The sequence below is a fragment of the Notothenia rossii genome, assembly GCF_949606895.1.
Source record: "Notothenia rossii genome assembly, chromosome: 2".
NCBI lineage: Eukaryota > Metazoa > Chordata > Actinopteri > Perciformes > Nototheniidae > Notothenia > Notothenia rossii.
This window is the reverse complement of record NC_136904.1, coordinates 87,393,366-87,418,620: the sequence shown is the minus strand read 5'-3', so window position 1 is coordinate 87,418,620 and position 25,255 is coordinate 87,393,366. Positions and strand designations below refer to the sequence as shown.

The 25,255-nt window shown below is 40.3% G+C and overlaps 1 protein-coding gene across 2 annotated transcripts in view; it reads left to right on the top strand.

Moving 5' to 3' along the window:
- The window catches only part of cntnap5a (contactin associated protein family member 5a), a 114,876-nt gene that overhangs the window by 76,287 nt on the left and 13,334 nt on the right, over positions 1-25,255 (top strand). For both annotated transcript variants that reach the window (XM_079663208.1, XM_079663209.1), the window contains exons 15-22: positions 1,354-1,481; positions 2,837-3,007; positions 4,017-4,235; positions 14,427-14,666; positions 16,483-16,710; positions 20,790-20,923; positions 22,971-23,058; positions 23,175-23,375. In XM_079663208.1, coding sequence (XP_079519334.1) covers positions 1,354-1,481; positions 2,837-3,007; positions 4,017-4,235; positions 14,427-14,666; positions 16,483-16,710; positions 20,790-20,923; positions 22,971-23,058; positions 23,175-23,375 — 1,409 coding nt within the window. The remainder of the gene's footprint in view (positions 1-1,353; positions 1,482-2,836; positions 3,008-4,016; positions 4,236-14,426; positions 14,667-16,482; positions 16,711-20,789; positions 20,924-22,970; positions 23,059-23,174; positions 23,376-25,255) is intronic.

Genomic DNA, 25,255 nt, shown 5'->3' with positions numbered 1-25,255 from the left:
CGATCCCCGATTTTTTTTCTCCCGATTCCGATCTTATGAAAATCACGTGATCGGCTCCGATCCCCGATCACGTGATCGGATCGGGACATCTCTAGATGTATCCTTGGGCAAGATACTTAACCCTGAGTTGCTCCCAATGGCATGGCCAACGGTGTGTGAATGTTAGGTCCTAGAGTAAGGTACACTGCTCTGTGTGAATGTTAGGTCCTAGAGTAAGGTACACTGCTCTGTGTGAATGTTAGGTCCTAGAGTAAGGTACACTGCTCTGTGTGAATGTTAGGTCCTAGAGTAAGGTACACTGCTCTGTGTGAATGTTAGGTCCTAGAGTAAGGTACAATGCTCTGTGTGAATGGGTGAATGACATGTAGTATGTAAAGCGCTTTGAGGGGTCTTAACGGCTGGATAAAGCGCTACATAAGTACAGTCCATTTACCATTTAAAGTAGTAAGAGTAAATGTACTGAGTCAAACTCCAGCACTGCTACGACCTCCATCCTCCACAATGAACACACGGTTAAATAAACCTCTGTTAGGGACAACAATTGAAGATTAGAACATTAATGAAGGGATTATCTATTTTAGAAATGATTTAGTTTAACCTGGATGTTCATAGTAAAGTCGCTGCTGAGTGTATAGGCTCTGTCCTGATCTAAAAATAAGATGCCCTTCTGTATGTAAGTGTCCAAATACTGTATGTAAAAGAAAATGGGTCAAGACCATGAGAGAAGTAAAACCCAGATGAATAATAGCGTAAATTATCTCATAATCACTCGCTCTCTGGGACATCCATAAGCTGAAGCCCTGAGATAACCCACAGATGAACTACTTATGATTAAGAAGCCGAATTATCGATTAGGGATTCAACAAAAACCCATTAGGAGAGAATGAAACTACATCGCAGAGCACCAAGAACATCTCAGAGTCCATATTCAGTTTTCTATTTGCCTCTAAAGTTCATTCGAATCAATTGACGCAGAATCTTTAACAATCTCATACCACTGTTTACCCCAAGTTGATTAATTACAGCTCAGAGACATTATAACAATCATGATCAATCTAATCATATTTTTAAGCCCTGAAGGAAAAGACAAAGGCTGCATTGTAGTGGTGGTGTATTAGACGCTCTTTGTTTACTGTGTGTTAATCCAATGCAAAGCTTCTCTCGATTCAGCTCAGTTTGCATATTTCCAGAGGCAGCTGTCTGCACCGTGATAGATTGCCCCTTTTTCAATGTGTTTACTCTCCGTTCTGTGCTAATGCAGAGGAATGGATGCCTTTATCTGGATCCCCAGAAAGTCATCCGCCCCCAGGGCGTCGTGTTACTATTTATTTATTTCTGTTTTGTGTGCCACAGGGCTAATGACACAGGAATCCTCTCCTATAAAGACCACCTGCCAGTGAGCCAGATAGTCATCGGAGACACCAACCGAACGGGCTCGCAGGCTGTGTACCACATCGGGCCTCTGCGTTGTTATGGAGACAGTAGGTGATCACCTCAGTGTTGAAGCGACTGTGCCAGATTTGGCTGCAGATGGAAACCTTGATTCCCACTTTTAGGATTGATCAGAGCTGAGAGGATGCCTTCACGCCTCATGTGTTTATCCATGAGTACAAAGTTAAAACAAATAACAAATAACAAGTCAGACCTCTGGCTGGGAGGACTATCACCTCGTGAAATCTGTCTTTACAAACTCATGTTGTGCAGCCAGGCAAGAGTCCAAAAAATGAGGGGAGACACGGGGGGGGGGGAGAAGAGCCTGAAAAGCAGGACGGGAACATGAAAGAGGTTGTAGATATTTTCTGCTTAATGTCCCAGAGTGAGGTGTGGACAAAGGGCAGGGAATTTTTAGTAGCTCATCTGCAGTCAAATGTAGCTCAGAGAACCCCATGATTTTATTTCAAATTCAAGTGGAGAGAGTGTTTCCTGCAGAAATTAAATATGTCTGCACAGAAGATAGGGAATATTGCCTGTGTTGTGACCTATTTAGTTTCCCATTTCCCACTTTTAAACCATTTCTAGACATTATAAGACATTGTTATCATAAGCTAAACTATATTATTATGAATGTATGAATATGTACTGAAAAACGTTTCCTATTGTGCAAATAATTGTATTACAGTTTGCTAAGAGAAGTAATAGCTTTGGTAATTTGCATGTAGTTTCCAGACCTTGTTATTCCCTTGAAATAAACCTTTTTCACTTAATAGAAAATTCAGTCATTTTTATACGAGGAACTGATTTACTTTTAATGGTATTATTTGACTTTATTATTTAACCTCAGCACCACAGCATCCCCCAGCAATAAGCACTCCTAACAAAGGATCTGGACATTTTTAATGCGCCAAATAAAACGGCTTACTGAAAAAAGGAAATCTGCATATAAGGTGAAATACAAAGACTGTCTCACAACAGGAACTACAGCATTTGTTAAATGTGTTAAAGTGCGCCAAACAATTATGTTATTTGTGGTTTGCCACATCTCCTGCAATGCTGTGAATGATGCTGGTGCCCTTTTAGTGGAAATGAATTGGAGTCAGGATGTTATACATTTATTTAAATGTATTAGAGGGCTTGACACAGGCAGCGGTTGTTCAGAGTGTGTGAATTCTGACACCAAAGGCCTTCCTGTTTGAAACCAGGAGTCAACTGTGGAAACACTGGTGACAGATCAAATGCCGTGTTTCATTAACGCCCTTTCCTCAGGTTTCATCTTTCTCAAAGTGATGAAAAGGTGCAAATTAGGCAAACGGGGGAACAAAAGAAAACTAAAAATATGTATTACTTTGTCCAAGTTAGAAATCTTCCTATCTCAACTCTTCTTCTCTTTTCATTCCAGAGTCTATTTGGAACGCAGCGTCCTTCTACCAGGAGTCCTCCTACCTCTACTTCCCCACGCTGCAGGCCGAGCTCGCCTCTGATATCTCCTTCCACTTCAAGACCAGCGCGCCTTCAGGAGTGTTTCTGGAAAACCAGGGCCTCAAGGACTTCATCCGAGTGGAGCTCAGTTGTGAGTCAACGTTCTGACCAGAATAGACAAGTAGGGAAAGAGAAGTACATGACAAGGGCATGCGAACTGAAGAACACCCACAAAAAGATCCTGTCAGGGATTTATTTTGAAAAGCACATAGATGGAAATGCTAGCTGTACTGTAGTTGACAGTTTAATTTCCCCTAGAAGCTGGCTGTCAGGTGTGCACAGCGTGATGTAATCCTAATGACACAGTCAACAGCTGTGTGATGCTGTCACAGGAGACGTTAAAAGCATTTCCTTACTACCCATTTTGCAAAGCTGAAATCCTTAATGAACACCCAAGACAGATGAGAATGATCTTGCAGACGAAAGAGGAAGTCAAATGCTGCCAATCAGATACATTTAGGAAAAAGATTGACTCGTGTTCATGACCACCAGTGAAGAAGAAATGCACTGCAGTTAAAAGGTTTTCAGTATAGCTTTAAAGAGTATAAGCACAGAAACGGTCCAGTATTAAGTACTTATCCAGCCCTTAGAGAGGAAGTGTTAGCAGCAGTGGATTAGCTTAATAATTGCAGTTGTTAAAAGAGATTTGAAATGGTTGATTACAGTGTTTTGTTCACAACCCTAAGGGAGGACTTCTCAGGATATTTGGAGCCATTATGTATTGCTGCAGCATCAGAGACATTGTAAAATATTGACGTGCTGTCAGATGAGCCCCCTCATAAATCTATTCAGGTCATCAAGTTTTCCCAGCAGCATTGTATCGCATTGCATCAGAAAGGCAGGATAGAAAAGAACATAAAAAACTCATATCTCACTCAGTCTGACCTGTGTGTGTGTGTGTGTGTGTGTGTGTGTGTGTGTGTGTGTGTGTGTGTGTGTGTGTGTGTGTGTGTGTGTGTGTGTGTGTGTGTGTGTGTGTGTGTGTGTGTGTGTGTGTGTGTGTGTGTGTGTGTGTGTGTGTGTGTGTGTGTGTGTGTGTGTGTGTGTGTGTGTGTGTGTGTGTGTGTGTGTGTGTGTGTCTCTCCCCTCTGGCCCTCCAGCTCCCTCTGTGGTGACTTTCTCCTTTGATGTGGGAAACGGTCCAGCGATCCTGTCCGTGAAGTCCCACCTTCCCCTGAATGACAGACAGTGGCACTACGTGAGGGCAGAGCGTAACGCCAAGGAGGCGTCGCTGCAGGTCGACCAGCTTCCCCCCCGCTTCCTGGAGGCTCCGGCTGACGGACACCTCCGCTTGCGTCTCAGCAGCCAGCTGTTCGTAGGTAGGCTCGCTGTCAGACTGAACATGCCTCCACTGCTTTATCATATGATGGTAATTCATTGTAACCTGCAGTCATTGCAGCAAGATGTAAACACCACTTTGACATATTATCCCATTATAAAGGCTGCCTGGTGAACGTAAGCCCTCCGTTAAAGGGGAGGCACTATTGGTGGCAATCATAACAATTTTAAAGAGGAGATATTATTCCCATGTTCAGGTTTATATTTGTATTTAGTTTCTCTGCTGGGACATGCATGTCTCCATTCCTTAATGTTCAAAAAGCTCTTTATTTTTCTCACACTGCCTTTTTTCACCCTCTGTCTGAAACCAGAGGTCTGATTGGTTAGCTGGCCGGCTCTGTTGTGATTGGTCCACCGCTTAGAGACGTCACGCCCCTTAGCCTATCATGTGCAATGTGTTGGAGCGCTAGCCAATAGAAGCACGAGTGTTTCATAGTGATGTCACTATGTTATGGAAGTAAACAAAGGAGACAATGGAGGCGTTTCAGCAGGGGGGGGGGCAGTGTGAGAAACTCCCTCTGAAGGGATCGTTGAGATGTTAGCCTTTAGAAACCATTTACATGCACACAAATCTTAATAGCACACTACAGGAATTGGAAAACCATAAAAAGCATAAAACGGCCTCTTTGACTAATAGATAGCCTCATTAAACTTCCCCAGCTGATTATTTATAATGAGACAATTGTTTTGTAATGTTTCTAAATTGTATTTTTGCATTTCCACATAAGGCATTATCTTGTTGGATAGGGTTTCAAGATATTTCACCTATGGGAATTTTGGATATCGCTTAACCATCCCATAAATCAGAAAATACTCAACAGTCATTACAGAAAATCCTTTTGTGCCATGTTTTTATGAATACATGTACATTATAAATTAGGCTATGAATGATACATGAACAAACCCCTCTGTAAAAACCTTCAGAACACATTTATAGGAATGCTTAATAAGAATGTTGGATAACTCTACGCGAATAGAGAAGAGTGGGAATATAATCACCTTGTATCGTGGATGATTTGTCCCATTGTCTGAAAGAACAGTCTCAAGATTAGCCTGTGTGTAAAAAGAATCCTATGTTAGCCTCATTTGTGTGCCTGCACTGCAAATATCTGTTTATTCTTTATTCAATGCTTCTCTGTTTTCAGAAGCAAACTGTGTCTGAAAGTAGTGAAAGCGTTAATAGCCTGTTGCTCAAGATAAAGATAGCAAGTTAGAAAATGTGTTGGCAATTAAAAGCAAAGCAAAGAGCAGAAAGATATTATTGCCACAAGTCAATGAAAATTCCCTGTTGGGTTATCATCAGGAGCAACAAAGTTCACATTTGTAATTGTTCATATATACAAATATTGATTGGTGCAGCTTTAAAGGAAAGTTCAACGGACTCAAAGCTAAACTCAAATGCCTTTTGTACTTTTGAAAGAGTAATAATAAAATAAAGTAACAGCTGAGGCTTCTGGAGACGTTCTTTATCTCACCGTCTTTTGCAATCTCTTCACACTGCAAAGGTGTGTCTTCACAGCTCAAACGGAGAGGGGAAGTGATTACAGCTAACAATGATGCTAACAAAAAATACACAAACCTGCCCTGTGAGCTACTGTGAAGAACTAATGTGTTTTATGATTTGTTCATTATTGCTCTGATTCAGAAGCATGGCTGCTCTCTGTCTCCTCTCACATTGCTCTAGCCTTTCCCTTCTCTGACATTTTAATGTGTCTCCTTAATAATACACCAGCCCTCTGGAGGGGACAGACCCCATTTAAAAAAGGGAGGGTTTTTTTCATGCGTTCTCCTTTTTATACCGAAGGCCTCCAGTTCGTGCACTCAATGGGTAATTTACTTTTAGAAACCATTTATAAGGAGGGTACATGGAAATGAAGCAATGACCTCTGTTGATCTCACACTGCCATTTGGTGAAGATTTAATTGTTTTCAAAAGAAGGTGAAATGTGTTCACTTCTTCAAAGACAATGGCTTAAAGGCTTTTCCTGCCAATTTAAAACTGAGTGGTAGTTTGGAAAAGTAGAAGATAAAAAAATAATGAACACTTTATAAAATACAAAATCTCTCTATATTAATAATAGCTGCAACAAAATGGCATTTATTTAATGAAACAAACAAAACACTATTATGCAATTTGCCCCTCTCTCAATGTATTTCTTGCAAAACCAAAAATAAATGTATATCTCAATAACACTATTTAAAGAAGATGTGGCTTGGTGGCAAGAGAATATTAGGGAGAACTTATAATGATAATTTTCAGGTTCATAATCGTGGTTTGTACCTCTACTTTGACATGAATCTGTTGTGATTGGTCAACCACTTAGAGATGTCCCGCCCATTAGCCTATCAGTTACAATGTGTTGGAGCGCTAGCTAATGGAAGCGCGAGTGTTGCATAGGGATGTCATTATGTTATAGAAGTAAACAAAGTAGTCAAATGGAGGTGTTTTAGATGGGGGTGGGGGGGTGATGGAGATCTAAATAACACACTACAGGAAAGGGAAAACCTCAGCATAGGGCCTCTTTAAAGAGTGTTCAATTGATATCTTTGCTGCATTTATCACCAACTCACATAGGAATATTCAGTAGCTTCACAATGTATTACACAAGACAGTAAGGCTGCTAATTATTTATTTAAAAGCACTTTCCCTTTGTCTTTATTTGATTATAGTCAACCGTGATGGATAGTAGAAATTGAATTTCACTAAATGATATTTCTCGGTCTGTGTAGATATTCTGTAATTATACTGAAAGGCTGTATTAAATCAAGTCTTTGTGATAGTCACCCTGAACATATATAGGCAAGTTTGCAGAAAACAGGTTTGGAAATGGTTTTATATGCACACATGCAGTTATAGCAATTATTTTATGAATAAAGTACCTTGGTGGTCACATGAAAAATGCTTTTTACAGATAGATTTATATGCGATTCCCGTCTGAGCATAATTTATTTATACTGTTTTTATTTCTCAGGGACAGTGGGTATTAAAAAGACATTACTGTAAATATGCCAGACTGTGCCAGGGGAGCTAGTTTTCATCTGTAGTCCCTGTTCAGGTGTAAAGTTGACGGCCTACAAATCTATAAACAAGAGTAGAACAAAAATCATAATGAAGGGCATATCAATTAAAGCAAAACACTGACAGACGTAAGCCCAACGCAGATTGGGCAGCAGTAAAAAGCAAATTATAGTTCAACAAAGCAAAACAAACAATTATGGAGCACTTTAAATTACAGAGCAGCTTCGCCAACATAGACAAAGCAAAGACCTATATGTGCAGCTGAGCAGCAGCACTGTGGTTAGTCAGGCAAAAGGGCAGCTGAGAAGAGTTGTGTATTGACATTTAATAAATGGTGAAGTAAACAAAACTAATGCTAATAGATCTGATGACTCGCAAGCCATGGTACCTAACATATACTTAAAGAGCCTGTGACAGCCTCCCAACAACTGTTGTGCAATGAAATATTGGGCTACTAGTAATCTCGAACCGTCAGTTTAAAAAAGAAGGTGCGATACCGTTCCGATAAATATCAATAATTTCGAACATCGCGGGGAAATTCCTTCAACTCATTTTGAAGTTTTGGTGGAAGCAGGAAGTGACGTCAATGCGGGAACGCTTCACTGTGCGGCGAGAGAGCCAAACACGGACAAAGTGTTTTGTCATGCGTAGAAATTGTGAATTACTGAGTTTAGGCACGTTAATAACGTTTTAATGAAGTTGACTACAGTATATTCATGTTTGTCAGTGCTTTCATGTCAATTCGCCGAACATAACATAAATGATCGTGGTGAAGATGATGATTAAATTAGGATTAAAAATCGGTAGTGAGAGCTGCTGAATTTCCTCCCGTCGGATGTGATATAAAAATAAATCGATTATTTTTGTAGTTGTAAATTCAAGTGGATGAAACTACATTTATTAGTGCTTTCAATTCGGCGAACATATAATACATTAAATGATCGTGAGGATGATGATTTAAAAATCGTTTGTTTGAGCCGGTCTGCATTTCCTGATGAAAAAACAAACCGATGCTTTTTGTAGTTGCAGTACAGCAAAATGGATTAAACGTGTGTTTTTTTACCACAATGTTGGGGAAATTAATGGATAAAATGCACGGATTATTATTATTATTATTATTCCCACTCCGATCGGGACACTAGGTCCACCGTTTCCCCGCAGCGAGGCTCCCCCCCTTGACAGTTTAAATGGGCTGGGCTGGGTGCAGTGCATGGTGACGTCCCGATGGGCCGGTACCGAAGTGGGCCGGTCGGATAAGTCACTAGCACATCCCCCACTCCCCCCGTTGACAATTTACTAGCGCCACCGAAGTGGGCCGGTCGAGAGTCCCGGGATGATTTTTAGTCCCAGTCCACCACTGGCTACATGACCGTATGATCGCCCATATTGACGCACCTAATTCCTAAACTTCTAACAGATACAACATAAACCGATCCTTCAGCCTCATATGAGCTCTCAGACACGTTCAAAATTAAACTGTCATCGCTGTCTGAGCTTGCTGCTGTGTGCGCCATCGTGCGTTTACATGCAGATGCTGGGATCCTGAACGGTGCAGCTGGAGCGCTGTGCCCGCAATAACGTCACACATAATTTGGCCGGACTTGAAGAATCCCCGAGAAGATCCAGAAAATGGTCAACATTGAAGGGCAGATTAATGGTTATCAAAGTACAAATATCCAAAATCAGTTCAGTAACGGTTTTCAAGGGGACAATATTTACTCAAATTGATGGGTTTAGATTATGGGGGAAACTCGTGTCACAGGCTCTTTAACCCTTGTGTTGTGTTTGGGTCTCCCGTGACCCGTTTCAAGTTAAAATGATATAATAGCTATACGCTTTTTTTTTTAATTAACGGAACAAGGCTTCATGATATCCTCCACAATAGCTTTATAAACACTACAGAACAGATTTTGACAATTTTAGCCAAGTCTGAAGGTCTCTACAAAATAAAGTGTATAATTTGGTGTTGGGGTCTGGGGAGACCGAGCAGCATTGTTGTGGGTGACTCGGGGTCAAATTTGACCCAATCAAGATTCATCTTTGACTTTAGACACCCCACCCCTTCTTCCACTGTAACAATAATTCAAAACTATTTTTGGGGAGATTGTATTCTAATATCAGTCTATAGTCAGATAACGTAATGATTCACTGTCTTCACTATGGGAAATATAACAAGTGAATTGAATCACATGTTTTACTTAAATATGTGGTGTAATGTTTGCCATTTGTAATGGGGCCATAAAATAAAATTACAACAGGATTGTACGGTTATGAATGCATAATAAGTTAGTTATGATGTAGTTAAAACAATATTGGATGATAGTCATTATTTTTGCGTGTTTTGGACCGAGATAAATCATGGGTCAAAATTGCCCCGTGAACACCATGAACGGAAACAGCTTTCGAACACAACACAAGGGTTAATACCACTCATGAGCTGCTTTCATTGAAATGTCCATCATTCTTTAAAGGTTTTTACAACATGCCAAGCGTGTGATAGAAACCTCCTTGTTAAAGCTAGCTAACATGACACAGGGAATTTCAGTGAGAAAATGTGGCTATTTGCATTACTTTTTCAGGTAGTGAGAAATGATTTGCATATCCTGGACTATAAAATTGCAGATTTAATTTATTCATTTACAAAAATAAAACTATACTACAAATAAGCAGCAACCTTCAGGTCTGAAAGCTGAAGCGAATAAGGAAGTGCTACGGACCTGCATTCTCTCTGATAGCCAGTAGGGGGCAAATAAAAGGCAAGTCCTTATGTATAGAGGTCTATAAGAAAAGGACCCTACTCTTTACGCGGTTAATTTTCCTCAGTAAACATTTTGCGGACAAGTTTATGGTGTCAATTTTTAGTGTCAAGCCTTCTTCAATACAGCATGGAGTTCCTTTTCTAAATTATCTTCACATTTAGAGTAAAATAGACTATAAAGTAGGGTTTGCTTATGCTAGGGCTACCTTGTCATTGACAGGTCACCACCACAGTGTTTAAAGTTTGGAGGATATTTAGATGTGTTTTTTTTCTTCTAACTTCAACCCATTGACGGTGTGCTTTCAGTCCATGAAAGCCCCTCTTTATAGAAGTCTTTCCTGGTAAATATTAGCAGTAGTGGAATTAGTATGTATGAGAGCTACTGTTTGTGCCATCAAAATACACCAAACACTTTGCATATGCAAGACAAATTCGAAAACGTATGATGGAGCCTCATTTATCAGCCTCGTGGGATAATGACAGGAAATTATATACCCACCTGTTTGTGTGTTTTTTCTTTCTGGGATAAATGACAGGCATAACAATGATACCTTTCCATCAAAAGTCATCATTGTCCCTTTTCTATGAGGTGTAAATACGCAGCTGTCACCATGTAATAAACATTTGTTGCTTCACACAGTTATGTCTTCACGATACCTGTCTAATCCAATATATTGTATTTTTAGTCTTAATGAGTTTTCTCACGCTGAAGTGCCTTCAGATCTGCCCCAGTTGCAAACAGCAATTAGGTAATTTTTTATCGTAAATCCCCATCAGCCTTGAAGAGAATCATGGTTATAAAATCATCAAAGATTGCTTCTTAGCACAGCCGGCGAGCATTAGATGTGACTAATGGTTGTTCTCCTCTCAGGAGCAGAGATAGCAAAAGTGCACACATCCTTTACTCAAGTAGAAGTACAGATACTCGTGTTTAAAAATACTCTGGTAAAAGTAGAAGTACTGACTAAACTTCTTTACTCGGGCTCCGAAATGTACTTAAGTAAAAACTACCAGCTGTTTTAAAGAGTACCTGACCTCCCTTTATATTAATAGAACAATAATGTCATTGTTAGCTAATGAATGTTTCCATGCTGAACAACGGCAACATGACAACGTTTTCATTGGTCCCTCTTCTTTAGAGAAGACCAGGAAATGATGGATACACGGATCGTGTGAAAATCAATAGGCACGAAATGACTCTAAATAATAATGATCACGCCACCAAACACACATTCAGACTAAAGGAACCAGCCTGTTTGGAAAATGTAAGAAGTAGAAAGTGCAGGTATTTGGGTTCAAAATGTAAGAAGTAAAAGTAAAAGGTCGTCGTAGTGGAGTAAAGTACTGATACTGAACAATTTACTTAAAGGTCTCCTATTATTCTGTTTTTCATCAATATATTATAGGTCTCAGATATATACAAAACATGTCTCTGAAGTGTTTGGCTCCAAATACCTATAGATCATTGCACCATCCCATAATCCCCTCTGTTTCAGCCCTGATTCAAAAGTGCTGATTCTCTGTCTGTTACTTTAGATGAAAATAAGGAGCCACTCCCCACGCCCCTTTGATGCCCCTTTCACACCAACGCATTTCCCGTTCTAGCTCCGTGCTAGAGCTTTTCTGGTTCGGAACTGGTTCTTCTTTTCAGCCCCCGTTTTGTTCACACCGCCCAGAGCCCGACTGGTGCTGCCGCTGCTGCGTCATGACGTCACCGTTTAGGTCGCTGATTTTCTCCCCAAAAGCGCTCACTACCCCAACAATGGGGGACTGCGTCGGGTCGATGATCGTGTTGCTTTTAATCATACGAAGCCAGATTAAATTAAATAACGACTTCTCCAACCTTATACTTTTCTCCAGAGTGCCGTGGTTCATTGTTTATTAATGTGTTACAGCGGCATTTACCGACCGCTGCAGTGCTGGCTGCTCTTCCACGGGAGTTTATTCTCCCATTAACTCACTGTAACGGCCGCTGTAAAGTATTCACTGTCCGACTGTCACACAAGCAGCTGACACATATCCCCAATTCCCCATGAGTGAATGTGGGTCAGTCTGAATTGATGCTGTTTGGCATCACAACGCTGTTATGAACGTTTCTCTGGTATAAAATGGGTGATGTTAGCATAGCAACCGAAGCTAAACTGACTATAACTTGACTACTTGTTGCTATATAAGCCGTTTTCTACAGGCACATTTTACCGGCGTGGTGATTCTACTTGTGATGGTCGAACATGGCAACCTGTGCAGCCCATGTATTGATTCCATCCGATAGCTGCTATAATACAAAACAAAACGTCTGCCTGCTCTCCACAATGATCAATAACAGCGAACGGATGGTCAAAGTAAGGCACAAATAAACAGAATCACAAGAAGCCTGGTTAGTGTTGCCTGACTTTATAAAGTGTGTTTCTTTTTTATAAGTGTGTGGTTGCATTCTAGTCACTTTGCTCAGCACTACTGCTTGTTACAACTTTTATTTGCCGTACTCGCCTTTAACTGTTAGCTCAGGTTAATCTCGCCCCCCTCCGACATAAGCGTGACGTATGCGGTTCTTGCTTCTAGACCGTACATTTTTTGGTGCTAGAAACAAACCAGATTCCGGAGCTTAGAGGCGGCTCCGCTGCGGTGTGAACAGGAAAACCTGGTGCTTTTCAGGCTCTAGCTCCGAACCGGCCCTGGAACCACATTGGTGTGAAAGGGGCATGAGAGATATTTGGTTAAAAATAACACAATGGGGCTCTAGGAGGAGATTCAGGTGATAAGTTGGGGGGGGGGGGGGGGGGTTACCTAGGTTGGTGATTGGCTAATGGTTACACAACCCAAAAAAATCGTTATGACATCATAAAGTGGCCAAAATCTGATCAGCTCATTTTCAGACAGGTTTTTATATAAATGGATCTGGACAGAAAGTGAGGGGGTCTTTGTTCCTGAAACTTTCAGAATCTCCTTACACAGAGGGGACACATGTTTATGTATAAAAGACATGAAAAAGTGGATTTTGCATAATAGGTGACCTTTAAGTACAGTAACGAATAGGGATGTAACGATATACCGAATATCGCGGTATGGCGGTAAATAAACTTCCCAATACCGTCGTGAGACTGATAAAATCTACCGCGATTTAAAAAAAAAATTAATTAAAAAAATTAATATTTTTTTTGTAAACACTTTTTTTTTTAAACCTTTATTTAACCAGGTGGTCCCATTGAGATCATCGATCTCTTTTTCAAGAGATACCTGTCTAACATGGCAGCAAGTAGGTTACAACATGAAAATAAAACAACAGATAACACAAAAGGACATCGTATTTACAGGGCTACATTTAAACACCTAGAGACATTGACAAGTATCAACCATATATTTATATCTCGCCCTGTCAATAAGCCTGGCGTTAGACTTTTTCGCTGTCCGTCATTTCGACAGACAGGATCATAAAATATCCGTCATAATCCCTTATTACCCGTCGGGTCTGAAAAGTTCACGATAGAGCATGCTCGTGAACTGTCAACGGGGGGGGGGGGGGGCGGTGTTATGCCGTGTGTGCATGCACTTCGCGGGACGCGCACAGCGTAAAGCAAGACCTCCCAGACATGTATTGATCTGTACGGCAAAGTACGGTTTGGAAACTATATCATTTCCTTTTTGAGGGCATGCATAACACGGCATAACACCAGAACCTCGCTGCGGGGAAACGTTGGTGCTGTTCCGAGTTTGTTCTAATCTGTCAAAATGACAGACTGCTTTCAGAGTTTTCCGTCATTGTTAAATAAAACATTCGGTTAACGCGACCACTGCTGTCCCAGCAACATCAGTACCAAGCGAGAGAGTTTTTTCCAGAGCAGGGGATATTGTAAATGCCCAAACATCCCAGCTTATAAATACCTGGAAATGTGGACATTCTCATATTCCTAAAAACCTGTCTGATGATGCTGAGTGAGTGACTAGTGAGTTTGAGTTGAGTTACTTGAAAAACTAAAGTGAAACTTGATTTATTTTATTGCAGGGTCTGATTATTAAATGTCCTTGTTTATTTGTGAGATTCAGTGGCATAAAGAAAATGCTTACTTTGTTTGGTAGTACTAGTAGGTACAAAAACACTGGTTTTCTTGTTCCAGTCTGTTACTGTCACTTTGTTTTTGACACTTTAAAATACTGCCGTCCTACAAAAATGCTGTAAAAATCAGATTTATTATGTAATAAAAAAACATTTTCCGAGTAAAAAAATGTTTTATTGAAAAAAAAAATTCAGATTTTTTTTCTTCTTCCCTTTATTATTCAATATCGTGATAAATACCGTACCGTGGACTTGTTATCGCGATATTATCGTACCGTGAGTTTTTGGTATCGTTACATCCCTAGTAACGAAGTATTTGTACTCCACTACTTCCCACCTCAGGAGGAACGGCGTCGCAGCAGAGAGGCTTCATGGGCTGCATCAGGACTCTGACGGTCAACGGCATCTGCTTCGATCTGGAGGAGAGGGCCAAGCTGACCCCCGGGGTGACCTCAGGTTGCCCCGGTTACTGCAGCGGCTCCAGCAGCCTCTGCCACAACCGAGGGCGGTGCATCGAGAAAAGCAACGGCTACGTGTGCGACTGCTCCCAGTCGGCCTACGGGGGAACCACCTGCGACCAAGGTGAGTGCCCATCGACAAGAAAAGCTTCACACTTAATGTAATTCTTTAAATAGGGTAATGTTGATTACCACAAATAAATAATCAATCATTGCCAAGGTTGTTCCATTACAGCGCATCAATAAAAATGCAAGTAATGCAAGGGGCAATTAATACTTGTCCTGGCTCCAGACTCCGAGAACATTTAAAATGCATTAGAGCAAATTATCTCAGGCGGTATGTGAGAGCAGAACGGAGGCACCCACACACCAGAGCCAGCAGAGCAGCCGGGTGAGCAAACAGTGCACACACGCAGAGGAGGAACACTTTGAAGGCGTATTCGGAGCGACACGAGATGGAACATTTGGCTGCCAATGTGACAGACCACACTGCAGTGCTTACACTGTTTTCTCTTTCTCATAGTTTAAAATATAAAAGTGGCAGTGATGCAAGAATTAAAATAATCCGACTGCTGTTCAAAGATATATCTGCTTTATTACAACTTGGATCCCACGGTTAGTTGTGTTGTTGTTGTGCCGATCAGATATGTCACGCAGGTTACAGACTCTCCCTCTGATCCGTGTCCCTCTGGGAGTTAAACTTGTGGAAGTGAAAGGAAGTTCTGAAAGAAATGCTTTCAGCGCTATGATGGCAGATTTTCAAAGCTCTGTGTTTTGACATTATCAAAGAACTTCACATTTACAGCAAAAGTATGATTAAACTGCCTTTTCACGCGGAGATTTGTCCCTTTTATTTTCAGTTTTTTATTTAGTGTTTAGATGTGTTAGTACTCTAGTAAGCACTAATGATATGCAGCATCTGTATTGAGACTATCAGTGTATGTGCTGTAATACATTCAGCCATTACAACATACAGTATGTTCTCAAGACTTGACTACCTTTTTTATTCCCTTTTGGCTTCAACACACGTCACTCCCTCGCCTAGCTAACTCATACTGTAATGCAGCAACTTAGTTTCTCACTGGTTTTAACAGATGATACATCTTGGTTTGAAGATGTAACTGATCACACTCAAAGCACAGCTTGGTCTGCCTTCAAGCTACAAAGATAAATGGCTGACCCTAAATGAGCCGGTCTGCAGCTTCAGATCCTTAGCTTGGGCTGTTCCTTTAAAAAACGGAATTCAATCTAAATGTGCTTTCTCCATAAGAACCCCTTGGCTTTGGCTCGGTCTAAATCACTTCCTAATACCCACTGTAATTGTCTTTTATGAGAAGTCATCTTTTTATTGCTTTATTGTTCTTTATTTTTCTTTTATTTCTTTATTGACTTTTCTTTTATTGTTTTTATTCATTTTAATGGTTTGTCTTTTATCATCATTCGTCTTCTCTCCACTATTCCTTTGCATACTGTGTGTTTTTTATTTATGTATTTGTTTTATATTCTTTTGCATGTCCAATCACTTTGTAAACTCTGTCTTTAAAGGTGCTATATTATTATTATTATTATTATTATTATTATTTAATTATTGTTTTATTTATTGTTTATTCTTATTATTATTATTATTATTAACTACTTAGGCACTGTCATTGTAAATGTGTTGCTGTAACAGTGTCATTTAAGCCAGTGATACAATGGGGCCATACTTCGACTTCTTACCTTTTTACCCTTTTTACCCTTTTGACCCCTTTCCTTCTCAACTAAAGCAGCTCAACACTCGCCTAACACGTTTATATTCACAGTTGTGCTGAGGCCTGCATCCTCTGGAGGCCATGAGCTGGCTTTTAGTCTTTTAATCTCGTTTCAAAAACAGTTGTAACAGAGCTCGCGGCACTGAACCCTCTTTTTCCTTTCTCTTCCCCGTGTCCCGCTGTGTGCAGAGGTGTCCGTGTCCTTCGACATGGAGTCCTCTGTGACCTACACCTTCCAGGAGCCCTTTTCGGTGATGCAGAACAGAAGCTCGCAGGCGTCCAGTGTTTCCACGGAGAGCAGCAGCAGAGCCAGAGAGGACGTGGCCTTCAGCTTCGTCACCTCCCAGAGGCCGGCCATGCTGCTCACTGTCAGCACCTTCAGCCAGCAATACATCGCTGTCATCCTCGCCAAGAACGGTACACGCAGCTCTTTACATTAACAGTATGAAAGACAAAGGACCTGTCACCAAACTTATGACAATGATAAATATATGGCTGAGTATTCATATACTTCTTTCAATGTTACCTGTAACCTTTGTCAATGAAGCGGAAAAAACGTTGCTACGCAGCCAAGCGGATACATTTAGCAACTGCATTGTTAGCAAACATCTTCCACCTTGTAACATGAACCAAATCAATGCTGCAGTAACAACAGTAGACTTGGGGTTTGATATATATATATATATATTTATCAGTACTGACAGGAAAATATCATATCTGCATCTCAGTTAAGGAATGATACACCTGTTTGCCCACAGCCAATTAACACCATTTCAAATCCTTGTCGGATCAAATGCGACACAGCTAACGTTATTATTTATAAGCAATGATTTGTATGGAAAGAATAACAGTTTGACATATGAAGCATCTAGTTCAAATGGGAGTGATTTAATTAAGACATGAGGACTGCAAGGTCAAAATCTAGCTTGAGCTTTTTCTGTTGTTTGGGGACAAAACCTTTACCATCTACATCGCTAACTAATTTAAGGTGTCAAGCCCTTTGCTTAAAGGGTCAATTATTCAGATGTCATTTGTAACCTTCTAAGCAATTTGTGAATCTGCCAGCAGCGGGAAAAGTGTATCAGTGCACATGTTTCCTTTTTCAAATTGTGGAATAAGGGCAATTTTAATTAACAATTTCATTAGCTGTGTGTCCTCATCCAATTTTAACTAACCTACTCTGAGTGTAAAGTGGCTTCACTACAGGAAGGTAATTTGTAGAGAAGGGTGGGGTAAGTTTTTTTTGGAATAACATTAATTAATTAGGAGGAAACTCACTGAAAAATAAGTCTGTTTTGGTGCCTTCTTGCATCATTAGCACTTCATGGGCCAACAGCGGTAAAAGAATATATGCATGTTATACGCATGCTTTCCGCTTGTCTTTCGGTGAATCGAGAGGAAATAGGCAGTTGAATAATAACAGATAGAAACAGGATCAGACCAGGGCCAGGGATTGTTGGGAAGGACACACCTCTGCGCGCTGATACAACCACTTTCCTGTTCCTGATCAGATAAAATCCCTGCTCTTACAGGCTGACACCAATGTGCTACCATGGTTACCAAATCATTTTGCATAATTACATACGTTAGGAGATAGCTTCTTGACAGTGGGCTGGTCCACTTTGCGTTTTCGCTCCACAAATGAGATGCACCGGGGTTCACTTGAACATCGTTATATTTCTAGGGCGGAAAAAAATCCACTTACATTAAAAGGATTCCATCAAAATCCCATTGCACTCCAGCTAACATGGTAGGGTGTTTTTTTTTTAACCACCAGGCAAACACAGAATGCATGGACATGTTCAGATATGTCAAAACATAGTGGGAAATACAGGTTTATTTTTCAAAGGGTCTGGGGCCATAATTAACACATGAATACATTAAGACCAACATGTGGAAAGGTGTTAAACAGAACTGAAATGAGAGTGTCAGCTAACAGGCAGCTAATGTGCATCATTCTGTTGCCTCAGCTTCCAGCATGGATGAAATACCGGAGCCGCCCCCGCAATGTTGTGCAAACTGATTATGGGCTAATGAATAGATTTACCCTCCGCGGTTCTGCTCCTCCTCTGCATCTGTCTCCACTGGGGATATAACAGTCCAATATATTAAACTAGTCCATATGCAAATTAAAAGTCCTTGTATATCCATGGGAAAACTTGCTTTTGTTTTAAATACCTTAGACTGTAAACAAAACAAAATAAATCCCAGATCAAATGTATGTTAAAGAGTTTTAAACATATTGTCTTTATAGTGCTGCAGATAATTAAATATACCATGTTATCTGTCAAGCAGAGGTGGGAAGTAGTGGAGTACAAATACTTCGTTACTGTACTTAGGTAAATTGTTCAGTACTTTACTCCACTACTTATTTTTCTGACGGCTTTTCACTTTTACTTCTTACATTTTGAACACAAATACCTGAACTTTCTACTTCTTACATTTTCCAAACAGGCTGGTTCCTTTAGTTTGAATGTGTGTTTGGTGGCGTGATCATTATTATTTAGAGTCATTGCGGGCCTATTGATTTGAACACGATCCGTGTATCCATCATTTCCTGGTCTTCTCTAAAGAAGAGGGACCAATGAAAACGTTGTCATGTTGCCGTTGTTCAGCATCGAAACATTCATTAGCTAACAATGACATTATTGTTCTATTAATATAAAGGGAGGTCAGGTACTCTTTAAAACAGCTGCTAGTTATAGGTACTTTTTACTTAAGTACATTTCGAAGCCCATACTTCTTTACACTTTACTTGAGTAAAGAAGTTTAGTCAGTACTTCTACTTTTACCAGAGTATTTTTAAACATGAGTATCTGTTCTTCTACTTGACTCAAGGATGTGTTTACTTGTGCCATCTCTGGATACAAGTACTCAAATTGGCACGTAAACTCATGTTAAGTTACTTTGTGAAAAATCCCAAGATGGCCACCACTGATGGCTTTGAAATGTCCTTTTTTTGCTAAAGAAGCTCTTTCACTTGCCCTACATGAATGACCTTGGTGCCAAATCAAACTTTTTTGAACACCTAGAAACCAAATGTTGATGTCAGGAATTACTCCTAAAGCGTATTTTTACGATATCTGTCAAAGGCATACAATCAAAAATAATCTGCCAATTGAAAACTGGGTAGCCTATCATGCATGGTAGTGGAGGTGGTGGAGGTATTTTGGGGTTGAATAGTGTAGTAGTCGTAGTAGTAGTAGTAGTAGTAGTAGTAGTAGAGGAGGTACTGGTGACATCATGGGGTTTAGTAACGGCTAACTAATTTTGCTAACATAGAAGACTAGTTTTAGAATTAGTGTGGTTTAATGTGCCAAATACTTTCTAATAAACCCCACATTTTAAGATGTTTTGTTTAAAATGACAAAAAAAAGTAGTTTCTAAATAATACATGTTTCTTTCCCATAGTCAAAAACATGTATTCAATACCAGAATCACCGAAGTTGATCCAGTGTTAGTTAACATTCTGTGGTAAAATACCGTTTCCTTGGCTGGAAATGATGGCCGTCTTGGAAAATTGTTGTACTTTCTTTAAGTCACTGAGTGACCCCAGAGGGATGACAAGGGAAATGTTGTTGCTTACAGCTATCTGCACCACTATTAGTGATTGCAATGTTATGTTAAATATTGTTCCTTGTTTCCTTAAAAGTATTTGTTCTGCTGCGAAAGATGCTGCTGTGATGCAAGAAAAACCTCAAACTTGATCAGACAATAAAATCGTATCGTAATGAAAAAATAATTGTTTCCCTTTCCGTCTGGAAAAAAGGTCCTCACTTGTTACAGACTATTTCCTGCTGTCAATGCAGTATCAGCGTTTCCAGCCACTGACACGAGGAAAGCGTTGATGCTTTTAGCTGACAGCTTTTAAGCTGTATCCAAACTTAGAGCGTCATATTGAGTGGCAGTGCAGTTGTTAGTCAGAGTCAGTGTCAGTGTCCTAAGACTTTCTCTCGTGTTAAATCAGAGATCCCAGGTTCCCCGGGCCTCTGTAAACACTGAAGGGCAGAGGAGACACTTCATCCACAGTGACCTTCATCTATAGGAGCACTCTCAGGATTTGAAATGAATCACTACACAAAGCCCTTCACCTACAGACCGGGAATTGTAATATTGACCCAGTTCAACTTGACAATGCATAGCTATCTGACTCTTTGATCGGGTTATGTGTGTGTGGGAGGAACACTGAGCACATATTGACTCGTTCTGTGTGGGAGACATGAGCAATGAGATGAATATTTGTATATCTGTAAAAAAAAAAAAGACAATTGAAGAAGAAGTTTAGAGATAGTGGTCTATTTATATTTAAGCAGCCACATCGTTTCAGTAAAACTGTGTATTCTCTTTCAGTATTCGGCATACTTGAGTCCAAAGTATTGAGCCTATATTATCATCGAGCCAAAGATGAATCAGTCGTCATAAAGTGCTTCAATGGACATTTCTATATGGTCTCTTTTCCGGAAAGTGTCACATGTTTTCTCATGCTTTGTGTCCAGGGAGTCTGCAGATCTGGTATCACCTTCAGACCGACAGGAGTCCAGACGTGTTCAGCCCCGTCCTCACCAACCTGGCAGACGGACGATTCCATCGAATCAGAATCCACCGAGTGGGAAAAAACCTCTATGTACAGGTGAGCAGGAGATTTTCTACCTCGCAATAAAGGGGGCATTTTGGGTTTCTAGAACATGATAACATGCTTTAATGTTTAAAAAATATGTTATTTTTCGCATACTGTCTTACAAAAAAAAATACCTGTATTCACCCTCTGTTTGCAAAGCTTTATTTTGTAAGCCCCCCTCCCTTTTAAGTACAGTCCTATCTGATTGGCTAAGAAGGAATAAATGCAAAGATTGTTCCAGAGTTCATTTCCTGTATCTATCTCTCATTGGTTTTGACACAGGCTCTTTAGGGTTGACTAGCACCAGGTCTAAGTCTAATGTCTAACGAATGGAAGAAGTGAACATGAACACAGATTATGTCTGATTTTTTCACTCCAGGGTCATCAGACTAAATATTGGACCCATGAAGGCCTCATAACTTCCAAATATTTTGACATTCCGATACTAAAGTTGTATTTTCCAGATAAATTGTTTGATTTGTCTGTCTTAGCAAACACTCGTTCGAGATCTGGCCACACAGAGCTTAAAGGTGGGGTAGGTCATTTTGGAGAAACCAGCTCGAGTGCGCTAGAATTGGAAAATACACAGCCGGAAGAAATATGCTACTTCCTTACAGAGCCCCTCCTCCAACACACACGAACGCGCACATGACCAATGAGGGCACGAGATAAGTTTGTGCACACATGGAAGGCTGACAGGCAGGTAGGCCATCCAGTTACTTTAGCCGGGCCGGCTCAGATGATTGGTCGTGCTTTTTACAGCGCCACGGCTTCCACGGATGACATTTTTGTATGGATTTTTTGTCAAAGCACTTCAGATATTCATTGCTATCGGGATCATTCCATGGAATATAACAAAAAGTGTATCTCGAGCCGGTTTCTCAAACTTAACTACCCCACCTTTAACATAAGTCAACTTTTTTTAAAGTTTTAAGCTTTGTTTACTAACACCCTAGCTAGCTTATATTTGAAGTGTTTACCATCGTTTGTAGCTGTCCAAATATCTACTTTTAGCTAAATAAAGTATAAATGGGAATGACAAGGACTTTTGCACTCTCCGTCAATATTTTGTGCTCCCTTGCAATACCTTTTGCATTCCCTATGATTCATACAGAAAGGCTGAGCTATATTATGATATAGTATTATCTAGGTTCTTATAGCAGGAAAACAAGCGCCAAATAGAAACATCATCTGGATTTGAGATTGACAAAATAATATTCACTCACAGTCGATTTTCCAGAGTCTCAGAGTTTTTGCCCTCATCTAACAGTCTTCATTAGCAGATGGGTTTTGCGCCGCACTGAAGAACAGTGTTTTTGCGTTGGCAGGGATAACAATCCACTCCTATATATAGGACCGAGGGTGATCTCATTTACATACTTGCACACTTTCTACACGTGATGACAACTGAGCAAGCTCCATCTGCTGACAAAAGCTGTTAGATGTGCTTGAAAGCTCCCAAAAAGGCTAGGGAGTGGAGCGCCGGTAAATATTGTTTTCGTCAGTTTCAAAGAAAGATTACGGTTATATTTAACTTTGCCAGATATGAGCACCTTTGTCCACAATACAATAAAGATATGTGAAACAAACACAACAGAAAGGCTTGTTGTTTTAGAATTATAAACAAAGAACACAAACAATAGGCAATCCTTTTTTAATTAACCTAAATCTTTATGTTGGTATAACATTTCATTTTCCACCTGTCATCCATACAATAGAGAGATGGTGCTCCACTGCAATCACAATCTATTCTGAGCTGCGTCATTAAATGGCGATGTAAGCATTTTACAAACGGAAGTGGCCGTAATCAAACCCTGCAGTGTTTTATTGCGGATCATCAAGTTAAGTGATGCAACCGAGTCAGCGTGGTGTAGTGCAGAAGTGAAAGGTCTATATCACTTCAAAGCTAACTGTGGGCGGATATGGTTTTGCATGAAGCTGTAGAGGAGACAATTCCCAATCTATAATGTATTGAAATGTGCTGCTGCTGCTGCTGGTGTTACCTCGGTTTAGATTTCTTGTAATTGCCTTGTTATTTGATTTCTCTCCACTCAACCAGATCGACCAGGACATCCACAGAAAGTACACACTGTCATCCGATGCAGAGCTGATCCTAATCAGATCCCTGACATTGGGCAAAGTCACCAGTAAGTCCTCCCACGGTGTTCAGGAAATTGCTGCAAAAACTCCCACGTCATGCCTCATTTGGTTACTTACTGTAATTCAAAAACTGTCGCCATTTAAATTGACCGTTCTTCTGCAGGGAGGGAGAACCTGAACGAGGAAGTGACGCACGCAGCTTCTAAAGGTTTCATTGGCTGCCTCTCCTCGGTGCAGTTCAATCACGTCGCACCGCTGAAGGCCGCCCTGACCAATCGAGGAAGCTCATTGGTCACCATTCGCGGACCATTGGTTCAATCAAATTGTGGAGCACTGGCAGAGTCCACTTCACACACACAGCAAGGTAAAACACACACACACACACACTCTGCTGTTAAACTCGCCCCACGCACACGGCCTCTGAACAGTCATTTCCAGATACATGCTGTGATAGAGCATTGATTGAAGATAAACGTGGAGATGGGGAAACACTGGGACTGATGTCTTACAACACAGGAGGTTTAATTAAAAGGCTCAGTCAAGGGAATAAACAATGTCATTACAAAACACAACAGTGCGTTCACTTTGAACTCTCCCCAGCTCTCCATATTTCTCTGACCCACAGGACATGTAGTCCAAACATGTCTTCAAAAACATTCGCGGCAACTAGAGATCAAAATGGACGTCACAGCTTTTAATTTTGTTTCCATACCAGTTGAGATTTAGCCTCATGTAATATAACTCTAGCTTGGGATGAAAAAACGATATGGGCCACTAAATGTAATCAATTCAGAGTTTATCGGACCACAAAGAATAAGGTAACCACCCCTCCCCACGGCCCCTCTCCATCACTTCCTGCATCTTCGAGACAACTTCACCAGGGGTCGACTGACTACAGCTACGGAAAAACACCATCAATAACAACTCGCATTGCACTCAGTGAAGTCCAAGCCATGCTACAAAAAAAACGTTACAGCGGTCTTGACAGTGACAGTGTTGGGAAGTCACCAAATACATACACTCAAATACTGAACTGAACAATGTGACAAAAAGTACATTCTACAGATTGTTTGCTCGTTTAATCTTCTTACATCCATGGTGAATTCATATTAAAAGATTAATGAATATTTACTCCGCACAGGGATAACTCTAACATATTTAAAAAATCGCTATTTCATCAATATAGCAACAATAGTGGTCAAAATCTAATTTTGCAGGAAGAAAACTAATAAAAAAGAATTAGCTAAAGATTGATTTAACATGCTGAGCAACAAATGCTGGAAACTACAGCGACTGGTAACAGTTTGATACAAACATTTAAGTGTTGTTATTCTAACTGGTTGACTAAAACGTGGTGTGTTTGAGGTCACCTGCAGTTCACTCTGAATAGTTTAGGATTCAATTCAAAACTTTTTCTACAGCCCGGCAAACAAAAGTGAGATTAAAACAAAACAGTTCCGACTCAATTCCCCCTTAATCAATTCGTTTGTGACAAAAACTGGTGATAATTAATGAATCTTTCCAATTATTTATTCAGCAACATTGTCTGTTTCCAGCTTCTTGAATGCGCGGATTAGCTGCTTTTCTTTAAGTCATTGTACATGAAATATCTCCAAACTGAGTGACAAAGGAAGTTATTTGAAGGGAAATTATGGCGTTTGATTTTCACTATTAGCTCACATTCTATAGACTTGACGATTAATTAAGAAAAATTATTGACACATTAATCAACAATAATAAAAAGGGAGATAGTTACGGCCTTAATTAATTTCTCTTATGGCCTCTGCCAAGATTTCTAGTCCTTGATGTTTTTCTGCTTGGCTGTTATTACCACGTTCTCCTCCTCTAACACTTCTCTCCTGCTCTCTGGATGCAGTGAACCTACAGAAACCCAGCCTCGTAGTGTCAGTCATTAAAAGATGCCTGGAGCACACGTCAGAGCCACAATATAGACAGATGTCAGTGTGTGTGTCAGTGTGTGTGATAGTGTTACAGAAGACAATAGGCGTGGGTGTTTTTACAGGCATTGAACACAAGTCGTATGTTTCTTGTTGACAGCATCAGTGTCGGTTCTGTGAACTGCATTTTATGGAAACGCATGTCCTTGCCAGAGTCCTTTAGAAATGATCTGATTGCTTTTAAAGGGGCCCTATCATGCTAATTTGGAGGTTCATATGTGTATGTTGTATCTCTACTGTAACATGTTTCCATGCTTTAATGTTCAAAAGGCGCTTTATTTTTCTC